The sequence below is a fragment of the Penicillium arizonense genome (genome assembly GCF_001773325.1).
Source record: "Penicillium arizonense strain CBS 141311 chromosome Unknown PENARI_contig017, whole genome shotgun sequence".
NCBI lineage: Eukaryota > Fungi > Ascomycota > Eurotiomycetes > Eurotiales > Aspergillaceae > Penicillium > Penicillium arizonense.
The window spans coordinates 36,435-49,378 of record NW_019173294.1 but is presented as its reverse complement, the minus strand read 5'-3'; the positions used below and the strand labels follow the sequence as shown (position 1 = coordinate 49,378).

The following is a 12,944-nucleotide window of genomic DNA, read 5'->3' as shown; positions in this document are numbered from 1 at the left end:
TCTCTTCCCTTCGGCGAGCACCTTTACATACGTCACAATCTAATTTTCGCAACGAATTACGAGCTTTGGTAGCTTTGGTGGCTTTGCCACGCCATACTTTCTCTCACTATTTGCTTTGGTTGGGTATATCAGGCAGATCTCTCTCAGCGTATGCCAACAATCTTCTTGCTATTAACTTCCTTTTTCTCGTTCCCTGTCTCATCTAGGCGCTGGAGATAGATCTGGTCTTGGTTTGGGTTGGCTGGTTTCTTTGTAGATTTAAAAAGAGGTTGAGAGGAGAAGGCAAAAATGCCGTATTAGAGAGCTAGATAGCTAATAATGTACAATGGTCCAGTCTAAATCCTGTATCCGCTATGCTATATAATCACATCACCATCATTTACTCTTCGGCTTGCGCTTTCCAATGTTCCATCCCCAACCCCGGAGCGTCTTGACGACCTTTGGCGTCACGGCAGCCGTCAAAGGAACCCGAATGAAGATAAAGCTCTTGTGGATAGCGTACGCAAGAGCAAGCTGAGTCCAAATACCTACAGTGAGAAAATGCCAGTCAGTCATCGATCTCGACTCAAAACAATAACAAAAAACAGAGCCGAACTTACTAGCTTCCTCCTGGTTTCGCTCCTCAGCCTGAGCAAGCTGACCCTGGCCATCACCCTCGTCCTCACCAGCCTGAACCCGAGGCCAAACACCCTTGAATCTATCCTTCAGGAATTCAACAGCAATATGCTCCCAATATCCAATGCGCTCAACGCCCAACAAGCGCACCGCCGCAAAACAGAACGGGAAGTCCAGCGCAGACAAGGCAAGGTACACACCCAGCGCAGACCATCCATACTCCCTCGAGAGCTTCTTCAACCGCTGCGAAAGCGACTCCTTCTCCGGCTGGGCCTGCGATCCTCCATTTCCAGCTGAACCGGAATTGAACCGCCGGTTGAGCCGCTGCTTAGGCTGCTGGAAGGTGCTGGGGCCTGCCCGAGGCCGAGGGCGCGCTGTCAGTCGGCTTGTCTGGCCAGGAGTAGTGGTGAGGGTTCGCCGTGTTGCTTGGAATAGGATAGAGGTGTGGCGTGGCGCAGACGTGCGTGTCGATGCGATGTATATGTTGTTTTTGGTGGTTCTTTGGAGGATCTCGCTAGGGCGCGAGATCCATTTTGAAAGGAGGCTTGGCCGTAGGGACATGGTTTGTATGTTCCCGGTTCCGGTGAAGGCGACTGGGGTGAGTGTGTGTCTATGGAGGGCGTGTCAGTCAGAAGGAAGGATTTCTGACGGGATCTTTTTTAGTTCTCGGCGTTTCCGGCTACCGGTCCGATCGGACTGCGTATATCGGGGTTAGGGAATAAGGGCATTGGTGGGTGTAGAACCTGATCTGTAGACGGTTACAAGAAAATAAAGGTGTTATTTACGCTCTTTCAAAGTACTCTATCTATATATGTAAAGCTGTGAATGTTGTGGTGAATTTTGGGTATAGTTCCAGGATTGCTGACTAACCACGACAACCAAAAACTTCCCGCATCTCAGCCAAGTCGACTAACCCTCAATATCAGCCAAGATGTCGCCGCGTCTAGGAGGGCTTCAGCTCTGCTCACCAGTCTGGGATGCATTGATTACGCCCCATGTCCCCGTGCGGACATTCGGTATCAGATCGCTCAATCCCCCCAAGCCCAGCCGCTTCAACATTGGCCCCGGCCTGCCCGTTCTCGAGTCGACGTCGACAGCGGCTCTCCGCCGCAAGGCCTTCTCCCTCCCTCTCCGCACCGGTGCCATCGCAATCAAGAAGGGCATGACCGCCATCTTCGACCCCGAGACTAGCAAGCGCATCCCCTGCACCGTCCTGCAGCTCGACCGTGTCGAAGTACTCTCCCACAAGACCCGTCAGAGACACGGATACTACGCTGTCCAGGTTGGTGCTGGCTGGAAGCACCCCAACAATGTTACCAAGTCTCTCCTCGGTCACTTCTCCGTGAATGGCCTCTCGCCCAAGCGTCACATTTTCGAGTTCCGTGTCAAGGATCAGGCCGGTCTCCTCCCCATTGGTTCGAGCATTGAGGCAGGCTGGTTCCAGGAAGGCCAGTTTGTTGATGCTCGCTCTAACACCAAGGGTAAGGGCTTTGCTGGTGTTATGAAGAGACACGGCTTCGGTGGTCAGGACCGTAGTCACGGTGTGAGTTTGACGCATCGTTCCATGGGTTCTTCCGGTCCCGGTCAGGGTGGTGGTTCTCGTGTCTACCCTGGTAAGAAGATGGCTGGAAACATGGGCAACCAGCAGAACACCGTTCAGAACTTGAAGATTCTCAAGGTGGATTCTGAGAATGGAATTGTGGTTGTGAGCGGTATGTGATCCGAATTCTGATTTTGCTCTGGGACGCCCTTTTTGCTAACGTTGTTCGAATCTGTAGGTGCTGTCAGTGGTCCCAAGGGTTGCGTCGTGAGAATTCAGGATGCGATCAAGAAGCCATGGCCCGAGATGCCGCAGGCAGAGACTGCGGAACCTGCTGCCGCAACTGCTTAATCGATTGGAGATTTTCCTCGGCTTTGGACGGCATGTACTATTACACTATACGCGCGATATTGTTTGACTTGAGCGGCGTTTGTATATTGATACATAAAATGATATCCTTCTTCCTTTTTCTCTCAATAGCCACTGTTCCTTGCGAGAACTTTGCCAATTCGGCTGATAACGCAACAAATGGTCCCATAAATGATGTTCCAGAACGCCTGAGCCCATGCACTACTTTATCTGTACACACAGCCACCAGTCTTCAGTTTTGCCGGAACGGATCGCTATCACTGTCAAGCAATTGAACCACATTTCCGTCCTCGGTCTCCAAGCTCCATTCCTCAGTGCGGAACTAGAATAGACGGTTAGCAATGCGAATGGTCCAGGGTATGCAGAGTAATTGTCCGTGTGTAAGAAACGAATAACGCTGAACACTTACGTAGCTCATACGATCCGGTCGAATGCTGTGGAACTTCATCTTGCCCTGGGCCTTGGTACCCTTAACCCAGAATGAGATGTTGATACGGCCATGCAATTGGTTCATCTCGCCACTAATCCAAGGGATCTGCTGCGCAAAGTAGATCTCATCACCGAGGATCTCGCGGGCCCGCGGCGATGTCCGCAGAGCATAGAGCGTGCTGTTCACCACGCTCGAAGAAGACTTTTGGTAGTTGAAGATTCCAAGCATGCCAGCTCCAGTAGCGATCACAAAGATAGGTAGAGTGTACAACCAGCGCCGTCCGCCGGAGTTGGGGTTCGGGAGCTCGCGGTCTGCGCGTCGTTCCATCAGCGGACCGGTGTTCGGGCCTGGTGCCGGCATCATTGTGCGCCGTGAAGGGGCGTTTTGACGGCCTGGTAGCCGGGCGAGCCCAGCACGCCGGGTGAATACTCGAGAGAAGACCATGAGGGGATTGAAGATCGGATGTATTGGTCTGGGTGGAAATGGGGGGAAGTATCAGTATCGGGAAGAAAAAAAGCAAACATGACAAACAGTCCATTCGTCTCACCACCTATACTTCCAAGGTTGTCAGCTTTTATCTTCTTCACTATCATGGCTGCTGTGAGATTACGCAAGGCCTTTCGTTATCCCGAGGAATCGGATGGCGAACGCGAGGAGCTGGACGATGAGGAGCAGGAACAGGTCATCGAACAGTTGCAGAGCCAGAACGATGCCCGCAATGCTCAGTACAGCGTACATATCTTCCCATGTATTTGATGGCCAACGCTAAATATTTTTAGATGGTTTTCACTGCACTCCCACTGATAACTGCCATGGTATTTGTGTCCTCGGTGCTGTCAGCTTCGAGTCACTTCGAACGGCTATTCTCTCTCCTCGGGCTGGTCTCATTGTTGACAACGGCGTACATCATGAGAAGCTCCCCGCTTCAGCCAGACCGTAAAGGCAAGAAGCCCATGACGGTCCGTAATGAGCGGATGGCTCGCTTGCATGCGGGTCTGGTGCCTGGAACTAGTGCAGTCTGCTTGTTACTGGCTTTGGTGTATCTCTCTGCGGGATCTTCATGGGGCATTCGGCCACTGCTCTACTTGATGCCTGGAGGTATGGTTTCCTTGTCTTTTACTGCCCGAACAGCGCCTGATCGTCTACTATAGTCATGCTTGCGACGATTCTTCTCGCGCAAAAGGTGATGCGCTCTGTAGACCTCACCCCCCTCAAAGATCTACAGTACGAATACAAAGGAGCTTAGCCAGGTACACGAGACAATGTGAAATAGTTGAATGTCTGATTTCGTGTGTTCATTATTAAAGTACAAGCCAGATTTGTTAAAAAAAAAAAAAAATCGTCGCAGAAGGGTGCAGCCCTTCGGGGAATCTTAAACAAACAATTGCAAGCTCGCCAGGAACCAAATAGCACTCTCAAGGAATCAAATTCGTTCGTGGACTCTGTTCATTTGTGGGGGGCGTGTTCTCCGAATGTTGAATCAGCCTCAGTCTTCCAAGTTCAGAAAGGCGTTGTTGAGCATCAGGGACGGATCAACAGGAATATCTTCATCCAGGCGTTGGTGCTCTGCGTCGTCATCTTTGGCGCCGCTTCCGTTCAACTGTCCATTGCCATTGCCATTGCTAGTTTGGGTCTGGTGTTCCGGTGGGCTGGACTCGAAAAGAAACCCATGTTCTTCCAGAGTTTTTTGCCGTTCTAATTCGGCGGACTCGGCTTCATCTTGGTGTTTCCGGATCCGCCCATGAACGTCATCGCCGAATTTCTTTAACCACCAGAGATTGGACTTGCGGAAGTCCACCAAAGTCTCCACGCTCCGAGGGTCCGCCACCTTGCTGGTATCATGCCCAAGAACGGTGCAGTTGGGCTCATAGGGCCGCATTGTGGAGTCACGTTTGCAGGCTCCACAGCTGCATACTTTCAGGCACTTTGGACATAACCAGTGATATTTCTCCATGACGGCTTGTGGTGGGATTTCAAAGGCCCGGAATAGACTGCCATAGCAGTATCGCTGATCACAATTTGAACAAGGGGCGAGCTTCCAATTGACTTCAAAATGGAAGCAGACGTGGCAGCGATGAACATCCTCCGAATCGATCTTTTTTGGCTTCCGAACTTTTTTGCGCTTTCGAGATCGGCTGTCGTCCTCTGACCCACTGGCTGTATCGAGTATCTCTGCCTTCTTGACAGCCTTGGGCTTCTTGGGATCGTTCCAAGGCCGACGTGCCATTTGCTCCTGGCAAATTTCCGCAATCGTTTTGGTGGCCGCTTTTCCTCGAGCGACAACAAAGGTGGGGTAGTCGGACTTGAGGCTCTTGTTCGCTGGATCGGAAGAAATGATTAGACGTCGCCATGTCTCATAGCGATCTATCAGATCCTTCCAATGGAACTGCTCCACCCATTTCAGGTTGGAAATGCATCCGCAGCTCCTTCCCATAACGTAGCAGTCCATACATACGTCGTATGGATCCTCGTCCCCGCCCAGAGAATGCGCACAGCCGGGGCAGGTAAGGAAACGGTTGAAGATATTGCACCTGCAGTACGAGCAGGTGACATTGCTTTGGAAAGCATGATACTCAACTTCTTTTTCTGGGGTCTTCCGAGAAAATGTTTCGGACAACAAAATGTCTGTGAACATACTGAAGAGTCTTTTGAAGACGGCCCACAACTCGTCAACCACCGGGTGCTCGACCTTCGTTGCCTGTCGCAACATCTTTGCATATCGCTCAAGGGTAAAGAAAACAATTGCTTTGTTCTTGTATTGTTCATCCCGGCAAACCATCCTCGCATGTGGTAGCGCTTCACCTAGGGCCAGCTCCAGCGTATCAACAGTAGTCCGATTCCACGCCACCTTGATAGTGCGCGTGCCGCGATTCCAAACCTGGTGGGCTGCAAGAGGAGGAACTAGAATAAGGTCACCGGGTTTCTGCTTCACGACCCACGTCTTAAAGGGAGCAATAGCCCATGCGTGCATGGGGGCGAAATAATCCTCAATGTCAATGTCATGCCCCAGAACAGACATCCAGTACTCGGACACAACGCGCCGGTCCTTTGTTTGGGTCATAAACCAGATCGACGAGCCGGGGTCTGTGTCTTGGCCGTTCTCCGGAGTACCATCTGAAGCATCCACCATGATGTTGTGGCCAAGACTAGCACACATCTCTTGGTGGGCTGGTGTGAAGGTCCCTTCATGGCCAATGTAACACATCAGATTTTCAGCCCGCATACTTGGTGGAAGACTGCTCATTAGATCGCCCGCTAGGGCAAGTGGTTCGCCCTGTGAGGATTTGGGGTACGAGGACACGTTCGTATCAGATGATGCAGGCCCAGAGAAAGGCTTTGGGGAATCATTTAGGTAAAACAAGGCCGGTGGAATGAGTTTCTCGAGGTTTTCCTGCCACTCCGAAGGGCAGTCGATGTCCTTCATGTAAAGCCGCTGGCAGGTTTTGTCCATGTAGTTATCAGGAGTGATTTTTTTGGACAAGAGCGGAAGGCTTTTCAGATAATGCCCTATAGTGAATGGCCGGTTGTTTTTCTTGCTGAGATCACGAACATCTTCAACTGTCAAGAGAAAGATGAGGTTAGATTTGGCCAAGTAAGACGAACGTACAGTCAAGTGAATCAGCTTACTTTTTGACGAATACTTCTCTCGGAGCCATTTCTCGGAGAAGAGGTATTTGTCCCACCGTTGCTGAAACCCTTCCACGACAAGCGGTCTGCCGGTCAAAACCACTTGGAAATGGGCGAGCTTCTCAAATTGCTCGAGAGAGAATCTATCGAGCGAGTCACAAGTGACCCGGTCCGCGAACTGGAAGTTCTCCGTCGTATCCACGACATAGTCAATATCGAGGTCTGGGGGCATTGGCTCGAAGGCTAAGCGGGCTCGGTGAGCGGGCATCTCGATTGTGCTGGGATCGAACTAGTGTGCACTTCTTTTCGGGGTTTGATAGATGGTAAAGTGCATTTTGTGGAAGAGAAATGGCAGTGAGGAAAATCCGGTGCAAGTGTCAGACGGTTGCGAGAAGAAAGGATCTGAGCCTCATTACCTGAGGATGCGCAATTCAACGGTGAAGCTTATCGTGTTTGGGCAGTGGACTTGACAATGATACGATAGACACGATAGATACGATAGACACGAAGTACACCAGAAAGTAGGAAGAATCGAGTAGGGTGTTCGAAGGCAGGTAGGGGAAAGGAAGTGGAAGTTGCATCGCAATGAGTTCGTCTGGGGAACGCGGGATGCCGCGTCGATAAGCGCGCCTCAGGCAGAAACCACACGTGAAAGTCATTTCGCGTTGGAGATTCAGAAATTAGTTACAAGAGACATGTAAGAAGACGTCTAAAAAGACCGTGATGTCTACAGATCTCCAAAGTCTCAAAAAAAGACCATTTGGTTCTGATCCTTGAGATATAAGTTAACATTCAAACAGTAATGTACCTAGATATTTCCCAATTAGGCTTAGGGGGAGCCGCTTTTTTCCATGACGATGTATTCCCGGAGCTCTCCAGCATTCAAATGGCTCTGAGATCATGATGAATATTGCGATTGATTGACCCTTTTAGTTTTCTCCCTTCTTGCGCCATTCCACAATGCTATCCACCGGCTGCCGTTCCTTCCGTCGGTTATCCCCATATACCACCCCGAAGGCTGCTTTCACTCGCCGGTCCATCGGTCGCCTCTCACCCCTTGCTCACAATGCTTGTCTATATACGCAATTGAAAGCCCACAGTCTCTCTAGCCCATCGTCTAGTACGGCTCTGCGAACAGCACAAGCCAAATTCCGGTACAGCTCGCAATTACAGTCACCCGCGGCTCAGCCAGTCGAGTCAGATGGCGCAGAGAAGAACCCCGCCACTCACTATATTCCGCCAAAGACCGGCTTGATCGCGTCCTTGCCGAGATCATGGATTCCATATGCGGAGTTGGTGCGACTGGATAAGCCCACGGGCACGTACTACCTATTCTTCCCAACACTCTTTTCCACTCTTCTCGCAGCACCAATGGCTGCCGGTGCGACACCACTTCAGGTCCTTGGCACCGTAGGGCTCTTCTTCTCTGGTGCTCTGATCATGCGGGGTGCAGGCTGCGCGATCAATGACTTGTGGGACCGGAACCTAGACCCCCATGTTGAACGCACCAAATTCCGACCCATTGCCAGAGGCGCGCTTTCGCCGAAAAACGCAGTGCTCTTTACTGGGACACAACTGCTGGCCGGGTTGGGGGTTCTTCTTTCATTTCCCTCTCAGTGTCTCTGGTATGGAGTTCCTAGTCTGCCCATCGTGGTAGCTTATCCCCTGGCCAAGCGTGTGACCAACTATCCACAGGCTGTTTTGGGTCTTGCCTTTTCCTGGGGCGCGATCATGGGATTCCCGGCATTGGGTGTAGACCTGCTTGCCAATCACGATGCTTTGATGGCCGCGGGTGCCCTTTACTCCAGCTGCATTGCTTGGACGGTTCTGTACGATATGATTTATGCACACATGGATATTAAAGATGATGCCGCCGCTGGGATCAAGTCAATTGCCCTCCGTCACGAGCACAATACCAAAGCTGTCTTGAGTGGTCTGGCGGCAGTTCAGGTCTCGCTCCTCGCAGCCGCAGGAGTTGCCGCTGGTTGTGGGCCTGTCTTCTTCGTGGGTAGCTGTGGCAGTGCGGTTGTATCCCTTGGCCTTATGATCTGGAAGGTCCAGTTGAAGAATGTTCGGAACTGCTGGTGGTGGTTCAAAAACGGGTGCCTGTTGACCGGTGGAGGAATCTCCTTGGGCTTGCTGGGCGAATATGCCACAGAATACCTTGGTCTGTACAATAACACGAAGGCCTCAGAGGCCAACCTGACACAGTAAGAAATGTAACAATAGAACTGATTTCAAGCACAAGTTTCAGGTCGTCTATGTGGGCTAGGTAATTTTGAATGGCTGACAAGTCCAGATACCATGTACAAGATTTATTTGTAAATTAAGTCTGCTTCGGACTTTTACTTGGAATGTTTTTGACTAGCAGAAATACATCAAGGTACATGTATATATGGAAGTCCTTGTAACAAGTTCGGGTGTAGTGGAGATCGACGTAACTGGAACTAACCAACCGCTGATTAAATAATACTAACCCTCCCGGAGTCTTTCGCAACTCATCATCTTTTTTTCCCATTCTCACATTATAACCATGTTTTCCAGAGCTATCGCCTCGGTACGTATCATACTTTTAAATGACAGACTGTTCCACTGACACATGAAGACTTTCCGCCCGGTCTCTCGGCCAACCTTCTTGCGCCCCATCCGCTCGGCCATCCAGTTCCCCTCCGGTCCCTCTATCCCTTCTGCTCTCCATGCACGCCTTTTGTCCAATGAAACCCGGACAGCGATTGACAAGGCCGTTGCCTCCGCCCCGGTTGTTCTGTTCATGAAGGGTACCCCCGAGACGCCGCAGTGTGGTTTCTCGCGTGCCAGCATTCAAATCCTAGGTCTGCAGGGCGTTGACCCCAAGAAGTTTGTTGCATTCAATGTGCTCGAGGATGCTGAGCTGCGTCAAGGTATGGATCGCTTGAAGTGTGGGGTTTGTCCTTCAGTCTCGGTATGCTAATTGCCATGAATCATCAGGTGTGAAGGAGTACTCAGAGTGGCCGACAATTCCCCAGCTATATCTGGAGAAGGAGTTCATTGGTGGCTGTGATATTCTGATGTCTATGCACCAGAATGGCGAGCTTGCAAAGCTTCTCGAGACCAAGGGTGTTCTGGTCGCGGCGGATGAATAAATGGGCCCAGGTGCAAGATGTTGGCCGTTCCATCTGGTAGATGGTTGTCTCTGTAAAAACTATTTGTCTCTAATGTATTTTGGTCGGAATATACTGCGGGTCAGAATGCCTCGGTCAGATAGAAATCTGACGAATGGCGATAATCTCCAATCTACAAGGGTACTGGGTAGCTGATCCTGGGTCTTCTAGAAAGTGATGGTGACTGCGCCGCGAAAGAATGAGCTGGCGCCTTGCCTTGTTAGAACCCCAGTTGATGAGGTTGTGGCTTTGTATGTACAGTTGATCTCATTACATTAATATTTCCCCATCTGCCTATTTTAATGCTTGCTCTGCTTGTTCTCTCGACTTCACCAGATCCTCGGCAACACCTTTGTCCAGCTTGGCACGTTGCCTGGCCTCATAGGCTTCTCGGCTCTTCAAAATCCGGCCAACGATCTCACCAGCGTTGACGTGCTGGAAAGCATGCTGCTCAACTTCCCTGAAGATTCCCATTTGCTTAGGGGCAGTGTATGGGTCATAAGTCAACGGAATAAATGTTGTAGGACCATGGTAGACAGCATCGGGAGTGCCCCATGGAATCGCCTTCAGGTATGGTTCGCTGGGGGTGAAGGGTGCAGAGAAAATGACAGCATGGATGTACTAGAAAAAAAGTCAGCAATATTTCTAATGCGTCAAGCAGTAGACTTACGCGGCATTGGAGAACGCAGAGACCGCGCTCGAAAATGTTCATGATTGGGTAGTTCAACCCTTTCCAGTGGTTAATCACGTCGTCATCATGGATACCTGCAACGATGTAGGCGGGAGAATAGTCTTCGTTGTAGCCCTTCAATCTCTCCGCAGTCTGATCTGGCTCATACCAACCGTTCTGACGGCCTAGCTTTTCTTCAAGCTCCATGACTTTGCGCAGGAACGCAATGTGACCTGAGGAGAAAAGGTCGAAGCCTCCGTCAACGTAAACAATACGCTGCCCGGGCTTGGGACCCTTTCCATCGACCAGCGTCTCGAAAAGACCAGGCTCCTCAACCACATGGTCCATTTTTGCAGTGCCTGAACCAGTCCATGTCCAAACTTGAGGACCAGGCTGCAGACCACTCTCGTCTGTAGCATAGTCCTTAATCCTCTGTAGAAGATCCGTAGCGGAACTTTTGCGCTCCTCGGGGCTTCCAAATCCTTCTTGTCCGGCGAGAGTACCCTTGACAGATTTAACAAAATGGTTCCTGGTGCACAACAACATGCGGCCAACAAGGTCCGTAGTCGATATCCCAGGGGTTCTTTTGACGACGCGGAAACGGTCAGCTGCTTTGACAAATCGATAGCAATCGTTTCCATCACTATCAGAGGTGATATCGTCTCCATGAACAACGTATTTACATCCGTAATGTGATACCCAGGGTAGGTAGGTCACGTAGGGGGCATAGGGAACGCTCTGAGTAGCCCACCGACACGCGTCGACAGCCGCAACACTATAGAATGAGCACGTTAGCTGTATACTAGGGTACGGAACAGGACAAGGCAAACTGACCGTTCTTCAAGTGACATCACTGTCGGGCCTTTGTTTTCGAGGATTGCTTGGTCGGAGTGTATCCCCACGTAGAGTTCCTTCCCTAGCTGACGGGCCTGGAGCATAGCACCTGCATGACCTGTAGATTGGCTCCGATCAGCTTTTAGCGGTTGAATAAGAGGTAATACTTTAGACTTACCGTGGTGGCTGAAGTCGAAGCAACCATCAACCCAAAGTCGATCCTCCGAGATTGGCACATCCTCCTGAGGGTCAACTGGCCATTGTCCAGGCAGAGGAATCTGTTCTTCGAGGGGTGTGGTGTCCATGTTGATACTGCCAGACAAATCGTGAATACCTGTAGGGAAAAAAGCAAGAGGGGTGGAGGGGGATGATCGACGGAATAAATTACTAGAGAGTACGGGGGTACACGGTATGTAATCCCTTCACACTCTGACTTGCGGGGGACTTTCTCTAGATCCCAGTCTCGCAGGGCCTCTTTTCGCCAATTTTTGAACTGCATCTACCACGGTGATCTGATCGGTCACTTCGTGTCTTCGTTCGGAGACCTCCCACGCCTTGGGCCCCTGTTCGCAACCCCTGTCGACCACCTCGTATCGTTTGAATCCCCCCGACCGCCCCAACGACGCAGCGACGCCAATGGTGCCCTCTACTTTTGCCCCGAGTCTGTCGCGGAGGGACACAGCCAAGTCGGGTGGTGGATTTGAAAGTTCCCATGGCATCCCACCACCAGTATCCAGCGGAGGTGGTCTGCTCGGACCGCAGAGTGCAGGCGCAATCTATCAACAGATTCATGAGATGGCCGCTAAACGAATATCGACCCTGGACTACTTGAGAAAAGCGTGAGTGGAGAATCCAGTCGGTCGACAAACAAACTAACTGTCCCCGCAGTCATGAAGGTCGGGTCTATTGGTTTAATACCGTGCATTTCTCGCGAGCTGATATCGCGCGTCTGCCATACTTTGAGGCCCGAAAACTCTCTCGTCGAGCAATCAATTACCTGCTACTTGGCCTATCCTTGCCGCCGATCCTAGACGTCAATTCAACTCCGTTTGAGTATCTAAAAGCCCTCAATGCGCTACTCTTAGAATTTGAGGCTTTCCAGCAAGTGCACCCTCCGGATGGCAGTTCCTCGTCCAGTCTTGCCAGGGCGCGCATCCCACAAATGTTCAAGCGAGCTGCACATGCAGGAACCAAGACTCGTCGTGCAAGTTCTGCAACCGAGATCGGACTCCCAATGCAGTCCAGCGATCCATCAGATTTGAAGAACATGGCAGGCAATCTTTCGTCAACTTCCTCTTCCGCAGCCTCTATTGTGTCGTTTCCATTAACAGAGTCTTCTGATCTTCTCCCCGGAGAGGAATATACCTATCTTCTCACACCCTCATTGCCCTTCGAACCAGACTTCTTTGAGACGTTCGCCACCCTGTGCGATGTTTTGATTGACTGCTATAGTCGGCTTACCACACTAGTGTCGTCTCCTTCAGTTTGCACTGTGGCTCTGGGTGAGGCGTTTTCCAAAGCCGATGCCAAGCTACGGAAGATTATGGTGGCTGGCGCTGTGCGGGAGTTTGAAGACGCGAGCCGGAATAGTGTCAAAAACGAAGTTGCCGGCGTCAGCCGGGTGGTTCTTGGCGGACTATTGGGATAGTGTTTTGCTTTTGTGAGGAGTATATACCTTCCGGTCTGGAGTTTGGATGATTTCAGGACATAACTTTTTTT

At 51.0% G+C, this 12,944-nt stretch overlaps 9 protein-coding genes across 9 annotated transcripts; 5 read left to right on the top strand and 4 right to left on the bottom strand.

Moving 5' to 3' along the window:
• Positions 1 to 375: 375 nt before the first annotated feature.
• On the bottom strand, positions 376 to 1,176 carry PENARI_c017G00402 (FAM210 family protein; the record flags this gene model as incomplete). Its single annotated transcript, XM_022634221.1, has 2 exons — positions 376 to 527; positions 600 to 1,176. 2 exons carry the CDS (start codon positions 1,174 to 1,176, stop codon positions 376 to 378), a joined length of 729 nt encoding a protein of 242 aa, XP_022485912.1.
• Positions 1,177 to 1,546: 370 nt separating this feature from the next.
• Positions 1,547 to 2,506, top strand: PENARI_c017G02288 (mitochondrial 54S ribosomal protein uL3m; the record flags this gene model as incomplete). The annotated part of the gene is made up of 2 exons (XM_022634265.1): positions 1,547 to 2,327; positions 2,394 to 2,506. The coding sequence occupies 2 exons, from the start codon at positions 1,547 to 1,549 to the stop codon at positions 2,504 to 2,506; spliced, it is 894 nt and encodes a 297-aa protein (XP_022485904.1).
• Positions 2,507 to 2,756: 250 nt separating this feature from the next.
• Positions 2,757 to 3,398, bottom strand: PENARI_c017G07257 (cytochrome c oxidase assembly factor 1 family protein; the record flags this gene model as incomplete). The annotated part of the gene is made up of 2 exons (XM_022634362.1): positions 2,757 to 2,846; positions 2,934 to 3,398. 2 exons carry the CDS (start codon positions 3,396 to 3,398, stop codon positions 2,757 to 2,759), a joined length of 555 nt encoding a protein of 184 aa, XP_022485871.1.
• A 147-nt stretch (positions 3,399 to 3,545) lies between these two features.
• On the top strand, positions 3,546 to 4,200 carry PENARI_c017G02195 (uncharacterized protein; the record flags this gene model as incomplete). The annotated part of the gene is made up of 3 exons (XM_022634263.1): positions 3,546 to 3,686; positions 3,734 to 4,052; positions 4,106 to 4,200. The coding sequence occupies 3 exons, from the start codon at positions 3,546 to 3,548 to the stop codon at positions 4,198 to 4,200; spliced, it is 555 nt and encodes a 184-aa protein (XP_022485693.1).
• Positions 4,201 to 4,440: 240 nt separating this feature from the next.
• Positions 4,441 to 6,849, bottom strand: PENARI_c017G11224 (putative JmjC domain protein; the record flags this gene model as incomplete). The annotated part of the gene is made up of 2 exons (XM_022634435.1): positions 4,441 to 6,512; positions 6,582 to 6,849. 2 exons carry the CDS (start codon positions 6,847 to 6,849, stop codon positions 4,441 to 4,443), a joined length of 2,340 nt encoding a protein of 779 aa, XP_022485823.1.
• Positions 6,850 to 7,541: 692 nt separating this feature from the next.
• Positions 7,542 to 8,795, top strand: PENARI_c017G09146 (putative para-hydroxybenzoate-polyprenyltransferase Coq2; the record flags this gene model as incomplete). The annotated part of the gene is made up of 1 exon (XM_022634392.1): positions 7,542 to 8,795. One exon carries the CDS (start codon positions 7,542 to 7,544, stop codon positions 8,793 to 8,795), a length of 1,254 nt encoding a protein of 417 aa, XP_022485736.1.
• Positions 8,796 to 9,114: 319 nt separating this feature from the next.
• PENARI_c017G00753 (monothiol glutaredoxin GRX5) lies at positions 9,115 to 9,703 on the top strand (the record flags this gene model as incomplete). Its single annotated transcript, XM_022634231.1, has 3 exons — positions 9,115 to 9,138; positions 9,187 to 9,481; positions 9,549 to 9,703. 3 exons carry the CDS (start codon positions 9,115 to 9,117, stop codon positions 9,701 to 9,703), a joined length of 474 nt encoding a protein of 157 aa, XP_022485726.1.
• A 312-nt stretch (positions 9,704 to 10,015) lies between these two features.
• Positions 10,016 to 11,530, bottom strand: PENARI_c017G05823 (ethanolamine-phosphate cytidylyltransferase; the record flags this gene model as incomplete). Its single annotated transcript, XM_022634330.1, has 4 exons — positions 10,016 to 10,342; positions 10,392 to 11,166; positions 11,226 to 11,343; positions 11,404 to 11,530. 4 exons carry the CDS (start codon positions 11,528 to 11,530, stop codon positions 10,016 to 10,018), a joined length of 1,347 nt encoding a protein of 448 aa, XP_022485858.1.
• Positions 11,531 to 11,861: 331 nt separating this feature from the next.
• Positions 11,862 to 12,873, top strand: PENARI_c017G07801 (uncharacterized protein; the record flags this gene model as incomplete). The annotated part of the gene is made up of 2 exons (XM_022634368.1): positions 11,862 to 12,064; positions 12,114 to 12,873. The coding sequence occupies 2 exons, from the start codon at positions 11,862 to 11,864 to the stop codon at positions 12,871 to 12,873; spliced, it is 963 nt and encodes a 320-aa protein (XP_022485690.1).
• Between the last annotated feature and the right edge of the window lie 71 nt (positions 12,874 to 12,944).